At 45.7% G+C, this 18747-nt stretch overlaps 1 protein-coding gene across 1 annotated transcript in view; it reads left to right on the top strand.

The window, feature by feature from the left end:
* NTRK2 (neurotrophic receptor tyrosine kinase 2) overlaps positions 1-16755 on the top strand; it is a 71547-nt gene extending 54792 nt beyond the window's left edge. The window contains 2 exon segments of the mRNA XM_078600327.1: positions 6682-6840; positions 16554-16755. Coding sequence (XP_078456453.1) covers positions 6682-6840; positions 16554-16739 — 345 coding nt within the window. The 3' untranslated portion in view covers positions 16740-16755.
* Positions 16756-18747: the final 1992 nt, after the last annotated feature.

Genomic DNA, 18747 nt, shown 5'->3' with positions numbered 1-18747 from the left:
AAATCGAAAAGGAAGCCCATAACGAGTTAAATACATCAATCATCACTGGGGAGAGTCATTGCCTGGAATTAAACTCGGCTTACTCGGTCCGTCGTGCAGTTTTCTATCCTCCCGCACCACCATTCCACTCTGAGTCAGTGTGCATGAATACAGTCTAAATACAACATTTACACATCAAAGAATGTTTAATCCACTCTAACACCCAGTAGTACCCGTACTCGACAATATTTGTACATTTAGATTTTCTTTTATTGCATAGTTATTTACATTTTCATATGCTCGATTGAGAAATGGTCATGAGGACCATAGTTCTGGGTCACTGCAGCCACCTCCTTTGCTCCATGGCATAGAATTACAGTTGCAAAATTACTTTCGTGAACTTTATTTCACCATTGGGTTGACAATTTCAGATTTGCCTGGGGACATCGCAACGCCAGACTATTTGAGGACTCACAACTAACCTGCAGAAGGACGGCTCGAAAGATTTGCAAATTCATTATAGCAAGCACGACGTAGGTACAAATAATTATTGCGTGATACATTTGCAATCTGAGTACGACGTTTCGCCAGTAATTACAACCAGCTTCATCAGGCGACAGTCAAATTTGGCTGTTGTGGCTTGGCTCTCCAACACACAACCGGCGTGCTGTACTCGTGACGAATTGTCATGTTCTGTTCACGTGACAACCCTTACTAGTTGGCTGTGTCGGGTGGTGGTGGGTTTTAACGACACATTTATATATTTACGCGATCTAACCCACAAATAACTCTATTATGGATTATGTTGCTCGCGAAAGCCTACGTGTTAAACTGCGATGCATTTGTATGCCAGGGCGTGATGATTTATGTGCTTTTTTGCTTATTTTATCATATTTAATGGTTTCCCAGTACAGGTAACAAACCACAAAGCACAGGGCTACATAGCACAGCCGACAGATTCAAGTAAAAAAGGAGAGAATACATTTCTACCGACGACCGAGCATTTCGCATCCTTGAATTAGCCTTATCATATTAGCGAACATTCCGACGAATGTGTTGAGATTTTTACAAAGAGCTGGGATTAGGGATATTTATCATCATCAGCCGTGATTAATCCACTGCTGATGAAAACATCGGCAAGCCACTGCCATCTCTAATGATGCTGCAATGTAATATTCTGCCTGACACATAAATACGAGCTGATTCAGTGCTAATAGCAGTATCGAAAACATGAGGCATGTTTTGAAAAGTCTAGCATCCATTGCGCGATGTTGTTATGACAAATAATGAGAGAGAAACGCAGCATCCATCTAAGGTGGATACATCACCTTGGATCATTTGCTAGACAGATGACAAGATCTACCTGAAAGTGAGTTCCATCAAATTACAATGAACTATACATTCCGATGTATGGGTGAAACATATGATGGTACGTGTGTTTGAAGGTGAATTCGTATGCTGAACGCAGACAAAGACATTTCAAATTGTGGTGCATTCCATGTGGTATCCTAACCGGGTTGTAGCATCATTTTTCATGATAAGATATGATACTATGTTACATTTTACAATATGGTGGAATTGTTCAAAATGGACGATGGGATTATCGTGGATCTTATACCCTTTGATTTATTGGAGTATCACCAACTCGTGGCAACTCTAGTCTCTCCTAAATGTTTATTTGTCATAGTTAAGGGGTTGCTCGTCATGATCTGGTACAATTGTCGCCGTGTATTGGATGTTTATTTTAATTTTTTTGGGCAAACCAGAGAAGTGGGTTATATATGTGCCAACTGCTACGCGAATTAACAATGGAATATCCAGAAGGCCAAAAACAACAAATCTCGCATTACAAAATGTGCAATATTATCCACTTACAGTTCCTGTCGTGGCAACATCCCCCCACCCCCATACCTGCTGTATTCAAACAAAATCAATTCCCCCTCTGTAAATGTTAGCTGGATGTCCCCATTAAAAGAGGTAGTTGCATTTCAGTGACTCTTTCAAGCATAAATCAATTTTTTTTGAAACACAAACAGACCTAAACCATATGTTTAAAAAAACTACCTTTTTAATAAAAGTCATGTTTCATACAAGCTAAAATAAGGCCTTTGTATAGGTTTAATAATACCATGATCAAAAAAAAACTAACTAAAGTTCAGTTCTAGTGAAGTTTTGCCATGAATTAGAGAATCATTTCAGAGCCGTCTTTCAACCTGACCACCCCTTTTGTGGTGTAATGTGATACAGAGTAGATTTTTTTTTCATGCAACATGCACAATATGGATCATCCTGGTCCTGTGCGTTTTTAAGGGTCAGACAGTCATGTAAGGCGCAGCGCTCGGTCGCCCTCATTAATAATGAAGCAGCAGGAAACCATTTTCCACGGTGCGCTCTCAAGGCCGTCTCAGAGATGGGCTTCATTAATATTTGACGGCCAAGAAATGGAGAGAAGTGAGTCTCATAGGCAGCTGTGTGAGTCTGAGTAAACTGGTAAATTTTTAATTAGCCAAAGCCTTCTTCCACATTAACTCATTTCACGAAAAAATTAGATTTTTTTTTCTAACCTATATCTGAACAAACAACACAAAATTAGTATGTTTACGGAGAAGGCATGGAGATGCATTGAAGTGATGCGATTTTCAATGTGCATAACATAAAAGACACGAAACGTCCACTGATAACGATTGAAATATGACGTTCTTGACCTGCTCCATGGGTGTGTGACATTTGTATAATGCATCGCTCCATGCAACCTGCACTCGTATTGCGCCGCCCATCAGATTGTAACAAATTCAGCCGTTATGAATATCCATATCAGTCTTTGCTGCTAATTGCTGGCCAGTGGGTCTTCTTCAGAGCACTCAATCTCAAACAACCACCTGCAATGTCAGGCGGTTTCATCGGATGACCCGCGGTGCTCCGCACAAAGTTGGTGAGTTTCCCAACAGACACTCGAGATAGGTTTTTGTTTTTCCTCGCTGAAGTACATTTTGTTTCGCGGAAAGAAATAAAAATGTGGAGCAAACGCTCAGCTACATGGAAAGAAAAATTGTTCAGCCTTTATAAACGTCATAAACTGGTAAATCTCACGGAATTATGAAGACCGACTGGTTCGTTTCGCAGCCGATGATGTGCAGTGACGTCGAACTTTGCGCGGAAGCAGCTGATTTAACATCTTGACGGGCCCGGCCCCAGGAACTTGCTTTACCACAATGCAGTTCTACATTCACGCTCGATCATTTTAATGTATATGCAGTCTGCACATGTAATTTTACTTTTCTAAAGGTTAATTTGATTAATTAGCAGCATCTCCTAAGAGAAACCTGCTCATGACAACAAGAAAATAACTGTTTATTCGTAAACGTTTTTAAAACGTGCCATGTTTTGATGGAGCACCACAGTTTTAAGTGAAATATCCAGCGAGAGTCAGTCCTTCTATGAATAAAGGACCTTTGCCCCAACTTTCAACCGAACATGCATTCGTTTTGATGAGAGAACGTTCATGAAGAACGCGGTGAATTGTTCAAACGAGAGAGGCCTCGTTGGGGTTTGCGGACGGATGTTGTTGCCCCGTTATTTGCAAATTCCTCGCCCATCGCCACCATTCCAACAACAAAGACAAAGATCCCCCGTATAGCCTTAACATACTGTTGGGGCAAGTGCTGTTAGCGAGTAGCACCTTTGAAGGGCGGCAACGGCACACGAAGGGGTGGGTGGCCAACAACCACGCCCGGCCGCCTTTGTCTCCCCAGTGGCGATGTTTACACACCGCGCCAAGTACTCATTTGAGGTCGAGTCAATCTAGGGGAGTCCCAGGACCGGTGAAAATAATCGCCACTGATTCTAGATTTGAAGCTTTCGTGACTGCAAGGATTCATATTCTTAGGTTTTTTCGGTAAAGTCACGTAGGTAAAAAAAAATTAAATTAATAAAAGTAAAATAAAAAATAAAATAAAAATCACGACGTTTCGGAGGCAACACAAGCTTCCGTCTTCAGGTGGAACCGTCACAGCACGATAGCTGTATCAAGTGATACAGCTATCGTGCTGTGAAGACTTTTATTTTATTTTTATTTTACTTTTATTAATTTTTTTTTTACGTGACTTTACCAAAAAAACCTAAGAATATAATCGCCACTGGTTGGTGGCCATGAGCAGGAATGGAACCCTGGTGGCCGGATTTCGTGGCGCGGCGCGTCAACCTTCCACGCCACTCCGCAGCATTGCCCCCCCCCCCCCCAGCTACTGCTGCTGTTCCCACGGCGCTCTGCGTGCGGTGCTGGCTGTCCCCCACGCTCGCACGTGGTGGCAGCCAACGCAGCACAGAGGTCGCAACCGGGTACCCGATACCCGTACCCTACCCGATACCCGGCTACCCGTACCCGGCCAGGTACGGGTACCCGTTTGCGACCCTGGTGAGGCCGGGTACGGGTAGGCCGTGAGTCACTGGTGAGTAACCGTTTGTCACTCATTTCGGGTAGGGTACGGGTAGGGAACGGGTACCCTACCCGATACCCGGCTACCCGTACCCGGCCAGGTACGGGTACGGGTACCCATTTGCGACCCTGGTGCGGCCGGGTACGGGTAAGGAATTAAAACCCGTTTGCGACCTCTGACGCAGCAGCAGCAGCGAGCACGAGGCCGCGCCGTCGCCCCTGCTCGGCGCCAGTGGCGTGCGGCTCGCTGGCGGCCACGTGGGCTCGCTCACCCCGCATTGCTCGCGACTGTTATTCATCCTTCATCTATTCCTCCTGCATCGTCAGCAACAAGTGGAGTGACTTTAAATTTCCATTTAAAGCTTTCGTGACTGCAGGGATTCATCTTCTTGGTTCTTTCGGTAAAGTCACGTAGAATGGAAATAATAAAATAATAAAAATATAACATAATAAAATAATATATATGACTTTCGTAGGAAGTGCATTGTTTACGGTTTAAATGTTCTCCGTGATCATCACCCATCAACAGCCTCGATGCGTCTCTCCACTGCTGGGTGATGCAGAAATCCGTCGGGATTCTGCGCGCGAGCTGATTTACTTGCTCCATCTTCGCGGCAGAAGATCTTCTCCAAAAATTAAACCCGCAAGCTTATGATGATGATTATGATAATGATTAGTGCCAATAATAATAATAATACCAGTATGGATTAGGTAAACGAAAAAAGTTAATCTTATAATAAGATTTAACAAAAAAATTATAACCCCAGAGGAATATTCGACTGAGTTGAGCTAAACCAGGATTTGAATTACCAACTTTCGAAATGTACGTAAAATACTGTCCCATGGCACCACTCAGCCAAGCTGTACACTTTTGCACAAATCACGTTGACGGTAATAGTTACAGTCTTGCATGGAGTGCATCTGGAATGTTTCTGATGTTGTTCTTTACAAGCCCCAAATGTCTGCGTGCAGTCAAGACAAGCTGCTTCATCTCGGAGTTGATGGCCACAGTGGCCGCTGTGAAAAAAAAAATGCGACCGTTGGTTTTGGCACTCGGCCACCTCACACCACTCGAACCACACGACGCTCAATCACTTTATTACGCGTCAGCCACCACAGAACCCATAGGCGTTAAAACACTTCATAAATCACGCACAAAAGAACCCAGTGGTGCCACTATCCCAACACGCATCGCACACCGCAGGACCCATCGCTGCTAAACCGCTTCATACATCTGCCGTAACACCGCAGGGAGCACTGGAGCACACCGCATTACGGAGCAATGAGCGCACTATTAAGTCACGTCTCATGCCAATGATCATCGGCAATTCCTCGCACTTGACCTCGTGATGCCTTCCCCTTCACTCTGGTGACTCATCACATGAGTCACAGTCTCTGCACTCTCCACTGCTCGCGCCTTACAACCCACGCACGTGTTGTCAAAAAGTTATCGAGTCTCATTGTAAACGTTTGTGTTGTAGAACACCTGATTCACAGGACCGAGGCCACGCACATTCCAGCGAAGCCCGTGTTTGTGCCATGCATTTGTCTCTGTGCGTATTCGTGTGGGAAGCGGTTGTACAGTTCAGTTTTCGAGCGTGGCAAAAATCTTTGTCCTCGGCCTCCCCTAGGCCGACTTCACCTGTGCAGCGTGCAAACATCAGCACTGGGGGTGACAAAGATTGCCGGGCGCGGTGTTCACCGCACCACAATCCCCTTGTGTGCCATGCCCGCACCTAATATGTGCTTGCTAACAGCACTTGCCTCTGTGGTCTATACAGTGATACAGGGCAACTTTGTCTTTTCTGCATGTTAACTTGTGAATATGAATCAGTGGTGTATCTGGTGGCGCTCTTGGCTGCATCTCAGCATTTCATTACTTGTCTGATGTTCGCTGCTCTGCCATTGCCCACTCGCATTCCCCGCCTCTGCTTCGCGCCACATGCAGTCCTCACCGCGCCAGCCTTTTCTATGATGCCAAAACACACCTGGGTCAAATTCTGGGTTAGAGTTGCCACCTCTCAGGTCCAAAAGCAGGACATGTTATCGGATATTTCACAATCCCAGAAGAGGGGATAACTACCTCCATGCGACCGACAAACACTGACTTCATGTTTAATGTCCAGCGAAGACTTACCGATTTCCCAGGAAAGCTACCTCCAAAGAGAAGATGATCGTGGGGAAAACCAGGACAGGTGGCAAACTTATTCGGGCGATCGTTTGTCAACGTGAATCCGAACACCTTGCGCCGTCCGTGGGATGCGCAGGTGGGCGGCCACACGATGCTGCCCATCCGCTGGATGCCCCCGGAGAGCATCATGTACCGCAAGTTCACGGCGGACAGCGACGTGTGGAGCCTGGGCGTCGTGCTGTGGGAGATCTTCACCTACGGCAAGCAGCCCTGGTACCAGCTCTCCAACACGGAGGTGAGCTCGCCGGCCGACTGGCCTGCGCGTATCTGCGCCACTGTAACCTTCCCACAACCTTTCGTGACTGCAGGGATTCATCTTCTTGGTTCTTTCGGTGAAGTCACGTAGAAGGGAAATAATAAAATAATAAAAATTAAACATAATAAAATAATTCTCACGACGTTTCGGCCACAATGCAAGCAGCCAAAACGTCGTGAGAATTATTTTATTATGTTTTATTTTATTATTTCCCTTCTACGTGACTTCACCGAAAGAACCAAGAAGACTTCCCACAACCGTCACCACTCTCGCAGCAAATTCGTCTCTGCAGTCACTCTTGCAAATGGGACTGTCCTGGTCTCTGTGGAGTACTCTCACCCCCTCCCACCGCGTCATGCAGGCCGTAGCGGTTCTTTGATCCTACTTCACCAATGCTGGTCGTTACTGGATGTCGAAAGCATGGAGCATAGACGTGGGAGCATAGAAGTACAGTACAACGATGGATTTTAATGCATTTTAGTCCTGCGGCAGCCTAACACATAATTTTTGTATGCATGGTGGTCGCCCATCCAAACACTATACGTGCTCAAGCTGGCTTAGCCTCTGAGATCGGACGAATTACAGGTGATCTGATCATCGTTACTATTATTAAAATAATTATTAAACAAACATGTTGTTGGAACATACTGTATGTGTATTATATTCTATGGGTCTTTCGGTCAAGCCACGTAGATAGAAAAATAATAAAAATAATCACGTGTATTTATTTGTACGTAATGGCTCTTTAAATATTGGGTTGAAATATTGCAAAAAGTTTCCTCTAACTGAAGGTAATTTGTCGCAACTTCCCTCAGTTTAATTTCCAGTTACTTTCCGAGGTGATCATTTACATTTCAAATAAACATGACTCGTTTAAAATACAAAAGTTTCACATATTGGACACGTGGGAATACAACTATAACAAACACACAACACTAGAGTATAGTTAAACTGATTATGCGTGAATTACTTTATCCGGGACCAGCAAAACCCGGTTCTCTCTTCCAAATATTTGGGGGATGTGGCCATACATATATCCGAGGTCCAGACCACGGCTAAAGGAGGTTATTTGGCAAATAATTCCAAATATCCGTCGTTATCCAGAGAAAAGTGGGTGAACACCAAATCAAGTTAGGGTGCAAATGTCGATACGGCGCTTTCTGCACTGCATTGTTGAAGTGTTAGCCCTGGGGCGTCTCTCCAAACACAAAAGCAAGCAAGCCCCCTTCCTATACCTACCCATCTCATGGTAGGCTATACCCCGTAGGTCTGGTGCCTGAGGGGCAAGCGCCTTATGATGATGGCGACCTCCTCCCGTGATAGTAAATCTTCGTCACAGAAAGCCCTCGAGGTGTCCCCACGCCTTTGCCTGCTGGTCCATGCCCCATTCAGTGACGTTTTTGTCACGTGTCACGCGTAGACAGGGCTCTTCCAAATATCCAGGGTCCGGGGCCACGGATGAACAGAGATATTCGGCATATTGGGAATCGGAGCTCCTGTCTCCCATGTTTATCCTGGATAAACGGAGTTTGACTGTAATTTATAGGCCTTTTTTAATCTACTGCTGGGTGAAGGCCTCACCTCACCATGCAGGTCGCGGCAGTTTCATGACCATATGCGACCACGTTTGTCAGTGCGGGTTAGTTCAGATATTTCTCGCCATTATTATTAGCTGCGGTCAGGAATTGAACTCAGGTGGCTAGATTTGTAGTGCATTGTGCTCACCATTGATTACCATTGATTGAACAACAACAAAATTCATAAAATTCTTTAAAAAATGTATTGTTTCATCACCCTGAAGGTGGCTGGGTGGCTCAAAGGTCAGAATACCAATCCAGGATCACTAAGGGCCTGGAGCAAATCTGGGCAACTCCCCACAATTAAACTGGGTTCTCAATTGTAGTGAGTGGACGGAGTATCAACCTGGTTACCACTGACTTCACAAAAAGTAAAACTGCATAAAATAGCGTTTCACTTTATTTGGCTTATCCCTGCTCTGAGGCTTACAAAAATCTGTTTAATCCACACGTGACACTCTGCAAGACATTAAAAGGTGTGTCTCTCGTGTGAATAAAGAGGTCTAATGAAGGGGCTATACAAGTACAGAAGTTCATTGATGTCATCTTCCAAAGCCATTCCCTGACAGGATGATGCTCTGCTCAAAATGAAAATGACTTCATCTTATGACGTGGCACCATCGCACGATTGGAATAAAATTGGTCAAAATATATATTTCTTAGATAAAAAAGCCCACCTCGAATATGATCAAAATACATATATAAAACATACTTAATTTTCAGTTAATGACCATTCTAATCCGAAATGTCAACCTGGTATAATTTCCTTTTACAACGTGGTGTCGATGATATATGCGATACAATATTTCGAAATATATTCTTACATTTTCTAAACTAAGCAATGTATTTGCAACTTGGTTATTTTACACGTATACCGTCACAGTATTGTGTTGCACAATCAAGCAAGTGTCAGGTTTAATCTCACGTTAATAGTGCTGGAAATTCAACTTCCGCTGGCAGGGGTGAATTTATAAACAGGACAACAACTGTTAACGTCCCACATACCTATTGTATGAACTCCAGATGAAAGAAAGGCCGAATGGACTGCTGCGACAACCATCATTCCTTCCTCATTATTGTCATAACACCTTCATTACAGTGCTAAATTAGCCATTGGTTATGTTGTCGGCAGCAAAGGGCAGTGGCAGTAACATCCATTGTATGTAATGTATGTATGTTGAACTCACTGCGACTTAAACCAATGTTTTTTCAGTAGGCGGTGTGTTGCAATGTTTGGCCAAATCCCTAAATGAGTCTTTGGCAGTATAGTTAGTTAGTTCTGCATTCAGACTACATTATAGTATACAGTACATACAATGTGAAACATTGTGCATTGTGACGAGTTTTGTAATTACCCATACGGACGTGTTTACATAACACACACACGACTACCCTGTCATAATGCAGTTATAATATAGTGTTATATACATACGTATGTATGTTGAACTTCTTTCGCACCGTACATAGCCAACCATGTTAATCGGAGGTGCGGGGGAAGGACACAACACTAAACACAAAAGCAGTTCTAAAGAATAAAGCAATTCTGTTGCCCGCCTTCACCAGCCCGTACTGACCAGCGTGGTGAAGTATGGTCAAATAACCCCCCATGACCACAAAAAGTGATAAAACCCTCACCCAGCAGTGGATAGTCAAAAGGGCTGTACACGCACAGCACCTTCATTGCCACGATTATAATCATCAGCATCGTCATCGGCAATCTGGACCAGAGCGCCTAATGGAACTGAGGCCAGGTGGCCACAGTCTTTGATTCGTCCCATGGGAGACACGGCCGTTAAAAGGTGATAATTGTTCTTGTGTACGCCACAAGCAAATCACAAAATAACAACTCTTCAAAAAAATAATTGCAGAGACTTTAATTGTGCTAATCCATCCGAGATGTTCCTGGCAGATCCCCCCCCCCCCCCCTTCAAGCAGCTTCAGCAGCCAGCAATATGTGACAGCGATTTACCGCGAGGGCACCTGGCACCCTCCAGCCCGCTACTGGTGTCAGCTGTGGCCGGAATTAGAGCTCAGGTCGCCGAGTTCATCCCACAGCGCGCAAGCCACCGCGCCCGCGGCTCCACTCCGTAATGTCATGGGACACATTTATATAACCAGAAGCCGAGAGCTATAAACTACAATTTGAAAATATGTACAGTGGGGAAGAAGTTTTTGTTGTTGCTGTTGCTTGTTGTCTTTCCCCCGCACCTCCGATTAGCATGGTTGGCTACGTACGGTGCGAACAAAATTAAAGTTACAATTTGAAGCTGAGAACACGTCATTTTCCAACACAAACAGACAACACAACAATGCAGGCCACGGCCAATGTAGAGTGCAGCCAGCACACACGTGGAAAACGTAACGTCGCCTTGGCCGTATTAGTCATGCTCTGATGGGTGTACCCGCCCTTAGCCAAAGTTTCACTTAAAGCTTTCAAAATGGCACAATTAAGCGTGCAACAATATGTAGAAAGTGAGCTGCCATGGCGTAATGGATAGCAGCACACTGCATACTCCTAGGTTTTTTCGGTAAAGTCACGTAGGTAAAAAAATGTATCATTGATACAGCTAATCTAGCTGTGACGGTCCCACCTGATGACGGAGACTTGTGTTGCCTCCGAAACGTCGTGATTTATTATTTTATTTTATTTCTATTATTACTTTCAGTAATTTTTTTTTTACAAAATTTTACCTACGTGACTTTACCGAAAAAAACCTAAGAGTATGAATCCTTGTAGTCACGAAATCTTCAAATCCAGCACACTGCACTTGCAATCCAGAGCTCGGCAGTTCGATCTCATCTCCTGGCATGACAGTTGAAAAAAAAACAATGGGCCGGGGTTTCTCAAATTCCCCCCACCTCTGTCCATCGCGATGTACGCGTACACTAAAATTAGTCGATCAGTAGATTGCGTGTGGTGGGGTGAAGTGTGGGTATGCCCACCTCTTCCAATAAGTCCGGTCAACGTGGAAAAAAGTGGATCAAATAGAAAGGTTTCTCTAGTGTAGGCCCATCTGCCAGCAGTGACATAAGCAAGCAATTTGCAGGGCAGTATAATTACCTTTTTAATATGTAGCCATATGTCACCAAACAGAGTGCCATATTGGTTGATACGGCAATGAGGATATTTTAAAATGCTGCATTCTAAATGTGTGGTAGATTAAGGTTGATGGCTATGGCAGTAGAGCTGGAGGGACTCGCTTGGCAGTCGTGGGATTTTCCATCTGCATCATTCGACGAACACCCTGGATACCTTTGACCATTTGCCACCCATTAGCAAAGCGCTCCCTCGCTACTGCAGAGAGGCAACTTGACAAAAGCAGACGTGATTAATATTAAAACCCCGATTATTATGCAGTCTGTTACCTGCACTGCAGGTATATTTTTAAACTCTCTCTGATCAGGATTATAGAGCACCTCCGGGGAAATGCATACGCAAAGACTTGCAATAAAGAAGGGGGACGGGGATTGCCGTTATCTCATATTGGCAAGGGTAATTGTGGTCTGACTTGTATGACTAATAACTTGATCATTAAAATTCTAGAACATCAATCAGGGACGAGACCCCTTGCCTCCAACACTCACTTACAGGGGGGAGGGGAGAGTGATTCCCACAGATGTGCTGTCGTCATTAATTGCAAGGGAATGAATGTCCAGAAATTCTGGCCAATCCCTCCATAAACCCCTGTCAAACATCACTATCCACTAATGCTGTCAAATCGTATAACACACTGGGGAGGGCTCCAATAACCACACGAGCAGCCCGAGAAAACCCCCGTACCTACTACCCACATCCATGCAGCAATGTTAATTTGTGAGGCTCAGAAAGAGATTTTAAATATATATTTCTATGAATTTAGTTTTTTTTTTCCATTGCGTTATCCGATAACGGTCACACATATACAGTACCTGTGTGTATTTTGTTAAATCTACTCAAGTCTAGCTATGGGCATTGCAGGAGGGAAAATATTTTCCTGTGTTAAAATAAATTTGAACGTCATTTATTTTCCCCCCAATAACCAGGCTTTTCGGACTCGTATCTGGTGTAGCAATGTAAGAAGCGGTATTATTTCCTGTCGAGGTCACAGGAAAGAAAGGGCTCCTGGTGTAATGGATGGAATTCTTGTAGCAGTCGGTAATAATTACCGTAACCCGCGTGGGAGCACCGTACCCCGGGGGAGTGGAGCTGGGCTCTCGGTAGACATGGCAGGGCGAGTCACCTTGATGTCCACAGCCAGGTCACCCCGAGTCAGACAAAGATCCCCTGTATAATCTTAACAGATTGTTGGGGCGAATGCTGTTAGTGAGCGCACCTATGAAGGACGGTACGGCACACGAGGGGGCGGGTGGCCAACATCACCCCCAGCCGCCTTTGTCTCTCCAGTGGCGATGTTTACACACTGCACCTTGTACTCATTTGAGGCTGAGTCAAGCTAGAGGATGCCTATAACCGGTTCAGATAATCGTCACTGGTGTTGGCCATGAGCAGGAATCGAATTCGGGTTGTTGCGCAACACGCTAAGCGCTACACCACCACGCCTGCCGAGTCACACGCACGGACACAACGCAGGACCGTGCTAACTGTGCACGTTGGAGAGTTCATTAGCCAACACGTGCGGCCGATATGATATGCAGCTCTACAGTAAATATGACATGGAATACATTGGTTTGGGATCATAAAGCAGCACTACGGAAACACAATCACGCCCAGCTATTCATCAATGTTATCGTTATGCAATGGAGCCGACATTGGTTTTGTTGGGTTGTTGTGTGCATGAGGCTTATGTAATCATTTTAAAGTTACATACAATCCAATGTTATTGCTAAGGTTTACATTGCACCACCTATTTATGAAAACGTGTAGCCCTGCAAATGCCTTCAAATTCAGTGCACGTGATATCTAGTTTTTTTTGCAACCTAATTTGAACTGCATATGAATAGCATTTGAGTCAGCAATAAATTAAGAAGATAACAAAGCACATGCAAAAGTCATTCCTTGACCAAATTTCCAATGCCATGCGCCCATTGGCTGACACCTCGCTGACGGGATTCCACCTCGGGATTTCGTTCGCCCTTGGTGGCGCGTGCATCATTCGCCACCACCTGCTTATGCACCGCTCACTGCCCGCACGCTCTGCACGGACTGCGCCTCGCGCAGCCTCTCTGCCAGTCCGCTGCTGGATGAGGGCCGCCCCACGGCCGCCTGGGTCGTTGGGGGGTTTTCACCGTGCTTCACCACACTTCATCGGTGCCGGTTGGTGAAGGTGGGGAGCGTAGACATCAGAGCACAGTAGAGTACAACAGTGGAGTTTGCTGCACTGCCATCTGCTGACAACGTAGCCCTGCAGCAGCCAACAGCACCTGTTTCACGCATAGTGGTTGCCCATCCGAGAACTATCCAGGCTCAAGTTTGCTGAGCTGTCAAATTCAGGATGGAATCAGGCAGATTACAGGTGATTTAGTCATAGCCTATTGGTGTGTGTGTGTGTGTAGGGAGTGGAAGTGTGTTGGTTAGCGCGCTGCACTACGAATCCAGTGACCCGGGTTCGATTCCCGCTTATGGCCGACATCAGTGGCGATTTTCTGAACGGGTCATGGGCATCCCCTAGGTCGACTCAGCCTCAAATGAGTACCTGGTGCAGTGTGTAAATATTGCCACTCGGGAGACAAATGTGGCCGGGTGTTGTGTTGGTCACCCACCCCCTCGTGTACCGTGCCGGCCTTCATAGGTGCTCGCAAACAGCACTTGTCCCAAAAGTATGTTGAGGCTACATGGCAGTCTTCGTCTTATTTGTCCTGAGCTATTTAAGCCTTGGAAAATCAGCTGTTACTGGTCCAGTAGTTCGACCACAAAATCTAGAATTTGGGCTTCCTTAATCCATCAGCAAAAGTGCCGGCTTCTCTTAAAACGACCGATAGAGTGATGGTAACCAGACCCTGGGTCCTCTTGATGCATTTGCAGGAGTCTAAAAACACCACATGGTGCAGGGGAATTCATGCCAAGGCGACGCGGAGGAAAAACGGTAGCCAAATGTCATAAATAATGAAGCTGCCTCATCTCTGTTTGACACTTTACACTGAATTGGCTCCACATGCTTTTAGAGCATCAGAGCTTTTGTCAAGATGCCCGGCGCTGGGTATTCTTTACGCTACCTTATTAATTATCATGGAGATGTCATGACGTCATGTAAACACAATAACCTGAGATGCAAAAGGGAAACTAAATGTTTTGATCGGTACAGAATGCGTTCATTGGCAGGGAGATTTTTCTAGACGGAATAATGGTCGTAATTTACAGCGCTTTTTCAATCCACTACTGGATAACAGCTTCCCAATGCTTTTCGGTCATAGGTATGTTTGACCATACTTCACCATGCTAGTCAATGCGTGTAGGTTAAGGGGTGAGACCAGGACGGGCTCAGATCTCACTCGCTACGTATGTTAGCCACCATAGTGTGCTAACCACTGCACCGCTGCATTGCCCATGAGTTTACATACAGCTTCTTGATATGTTAAATATGCGTGTGAAAAAACTGTGCCTTATTTGGCAATTACGTTTGCATTAAATAGCAATATACCCAGTTATTAGAGTAACTGCATGATACATTTGCTATGCTCATTAGTCCATATTGGTCCAGCAAGGCCTGTTACTTCATGATCTTCAATTCAAGTTGCTACAATAGCTCCATTTTAGCTGTAATCAAACACAATTGTGCACAGCCCAAAGACTCTTACACACGCCGATTCGTACCAACAACACTTCATGAAAATTCACTTTTAATGCTGCCAATACCTGGAAAAGAAGCCTTTTTTCAATATCTGCTGTCGTTGCCATTACATCTTGTGCAATGACGGAGAGAATCCATAAAATCTCCGAAATTGTAGGCAAAAATGGCACAAGTCTTTTGATTAAGACTGAAAGCTTGGAGCAACGATTGCAGCGTGTCCGTATTGCTGAGCGAGCCATCCCCGTCAAGCCCACCCTGGGCCTCTGACCCGCTCGCATCAGGCCTGTCTAATCCAGCCTTTCCGATGCTCGGATCAATGGGGCTGATTCAGCGTTTGATCAGCGTTCCAGGTGACACCCGAAGGCAGAGGGCAGCTTCGCAGACAGCCGTCTCATCGCCAACTGGAAAATGAAGGGGCTAGTCAAGAGAACGTACGCACTGAGCTACTGTCATCGTCAAAGGGCAAAAATGGAAAAGGCGCAGCTCTGTAATTTTTGGCCCACGCCTCCGTTGGAAGAAGGGCCTCCGCTAGAGGGTGGAGAGCTCCTCTACGAGGTTTTTTTGGCCTACTCTTCCACGCTGTTCAAATGTCTTGGTCGAACTTGTTCGAGTATTGCATTGCAATTATTGTAATTTGTCGTGTGCGGTGGGATACGTTTGTAATGAAGTGACCTGAAGGTGGCTTTGTGGTTAACATAACAAAACACATCAAAGCCTCTGCCCCTGCTGGTCAGAGCAGTGGTCACTGGTCGAGTCAAAACGAGTTTGGATAAATCACGCAAACGCGTTTGTGCTTGGAAGTATTTAATCTACGGCATGGAATCTGATGGCTAGCTGGCACGGAAAAAAATCGTGTTTTTGTATTTGCAAATACAGCAGTTATTTTTACTCTGATTTGCGTATCCAAGGTTTTGTCAACACCTTCATCAAGTTGGCCGGTTTTCAATTGGGTATATCGCTAACAGAAACACAACCTTCTAAAAATGCATTCGTATTGGATCACAATTATGTATGTATGGTGAACTTCTTTCACACCGTACGTAGCCAACCGCGCTAATCGAGGATGCAGGAGGACAACAAAATAAACACAAAAAGCAGTTCTAAAGAAACTCGTTATCAAATTACAATAATTTGGGTCCTCCCGCTCCCCATCCTGCCACTCCCCCCCCCCCGCCCCCCCACGATCATGGACATACGGACGTACAGAGATAATGCCTAAAAGTTTTCCCACTTCGTCAATTTTAATTAGTTTCATCAGATGAGAACTCAAGAGACCAGGATAGTCTCATGTATTGTATGTTGAACTTCTTTCGCACCGTACGTAGCCAACTGTGCTAATCGGAGGTGCGCTGTGCTGTGCGCGCATCTCTCCCCGCGCGCCACACAGGTCATTGACTGCATCTGCCAGGGCCGCGTTCTGGAGCGGCCACGCAGCTGTCCCATGGAGGTGTACGAGCTGATGTTGGGCTGTTGGCACCGGGAGCCCCAGCACCGCCTGGGCATCAAGGACATCTTGGCTCGTCTCGAGAGCCTGGCCAAGATGTCCCCCGTTTATCTCGATATCTTGGGGTGACCAGTGCCCTCTCGCCTTCGCTTCGCAATGTGTTTTTTTGTATTTATTGGTGGGGGGGGGGGGGGTTTGTTTCTTTTTTTAAATGGGTTCCCTCTGTTGATTGTGAAGGGATGTAAAGTCTGTTGTTGTGCGGAATCGGTAATCACATTCGTCGTGTCCAGGGTGAGAGAGTAAGAGAATTAGAATTGAATGTGGTAAAAGAAAGTACATATTACGATCATCTTACACGTAACCCTAAAATGTATTTCCCAAAAAAGGGGAACGGGCTTCTTGGGAGAAGCTATGAATGGTCACACGTTGAGGCACGATGCATGAGATATTAATGCTGTCATCACATTTCAAATTCCCCTCCTTTTAAAAAATCTTTAAAATGTTCAAGTACATTACGGTTACATAATTTGCAGGAGACAAGTTTGGGCAGATTTTAGGCTCATTTTCACGAGCCTTATATGACTTTATTTAAAAGGTTTGGTATTTGCTCCAATGTTACGTTAGAGCAAAATACCTTTGCTACACGCAGTGTTTCGGATTTAATTTCAAATTTAAATTTCCATTGCAGGCACCACACTGCACGGAACTTGACAGCGTGAATTCTCTTTGCAAGCCTCTCTGCTCAAACTTGCTGCCGTCAGTATTTAAGCAGTCACTGTTTGTCGACAGTGACCATCCTCGATGGTAAATGACTTCGCCAGAGTTTGGACCATCAGGCTTAATTTCCTGCACACATTATCTACATCGGTGCAAAAGGTCATTGTCATCGAACTTTGAGCATCGTTATATCTCCACTTTCATCAGAACAACTAATTTGAGGCGAGCAAATGATCAAACTAGGTGTGTTTGGGTGGGTGTAGGATTGCAAACTTCATTTTCAGATTGGATATATCGATATGAATGCACAAAAGATAACAAAAAATATTCTCGTGTATATTTGTTAAGAGACAAGTTATGCGTTGAGAATATCAGTGTCATCACGCATAATCAGTCCGATTCTCTTGGGCATAGTCATCATCATCGTCGCCGTCATCATCCATGAGTATCTAAAGTCGATACAAAAAAACCTCTCCCGGGTGACCTCGTTCACCAAGCGGGAACGGCAAAGCATTCGTAGAGATGTTCTACAAAGCAAGCGGCTGCCCCCTCGGTCATGGTCGAGCGTGGGGGAGGCCCTCGCTCCCCGTGCCACCCTCGTGACAAACACGAGAACCCCGTTTAGCGTGCGCGCCAGCCAGCCAGCCAAATCGACTGCACCTCGCTCGCCGATGCATACAGATCAATGGGCGGCGGTGGAGGGGGGGGATGTGGTGGTGGGAGGATGGCAAGCCCTGCATATATTTATCGATTGGTTTTATTTCGTAAAAGAGTGCGCTTTGGCACCGCGTCGCAGACTCAAATGTCGCGCGACTCTCCGCCCGCGGATCTTGGTGGCCGCGCGACGTGAGGGCTGTTCGGTTTGGGGGAGGTGGGGAGGGTGGTGGTGGGTGGTGGTGGTGGGGAGGGTGGTGGTGGTGGTGCCATCGCAAGGAGGCCGCCGGCGTGGGGCGTGGGCACGCCGGCGGCCGTGGCTTAGCTCGCCCTTTGGGTTACGGCCGTGCCATCACCGCGAGCGTTTTGAACGTGCAGGAGCCCAGGGCACGCAATGAGACATCCGATATGCGAATAATATAATCAGATGCCCGCCGCATTGTGTCGCGCGGCGGAGAAGGTTCGTGTGGCCGATCACGCAGAACCTTGGGGGCTCTCAATAACCGGCTGAAGGTAACTCAATTGTGAGTACTACAAAGGACGCTCCGAGGTCCTGTCTTGTTTATCAAGCCTACAATTGTACGTCGAATTGAATATATAATGTACATCTCTACTAACTGTGTCAGTTTCCGGCGAGAAGCAAAGCGTCTTTTTGAAAGCGCTACCAGATCGCCGCAAATTACCTTAACGTCGTTGTGTCTGCCTACTAAAGCTACCGTGTATTCGGCTATTAGCGTAATGTACGATAGTCGTAGTCTTCAATTGA

The sequence above is a fragment of the Lampetra planeri genome, chromosome 13 (genome assembly GCF_965212315.1).
Source record: "Lampetra planeri chromosome 13, kcLamPlan1.2.h2, whole genome shotgun sequence".
Taxonomy (NCBI): Eukaryota; Metazoa; Chordata; class Hyperoartia; order Petromyzontiformes; family Petromyzontidae; genus Lampetra; species Lampetra planeri.
This window is presented reverse-complemented; position numbering and strand designations above follow the sequence as displayed.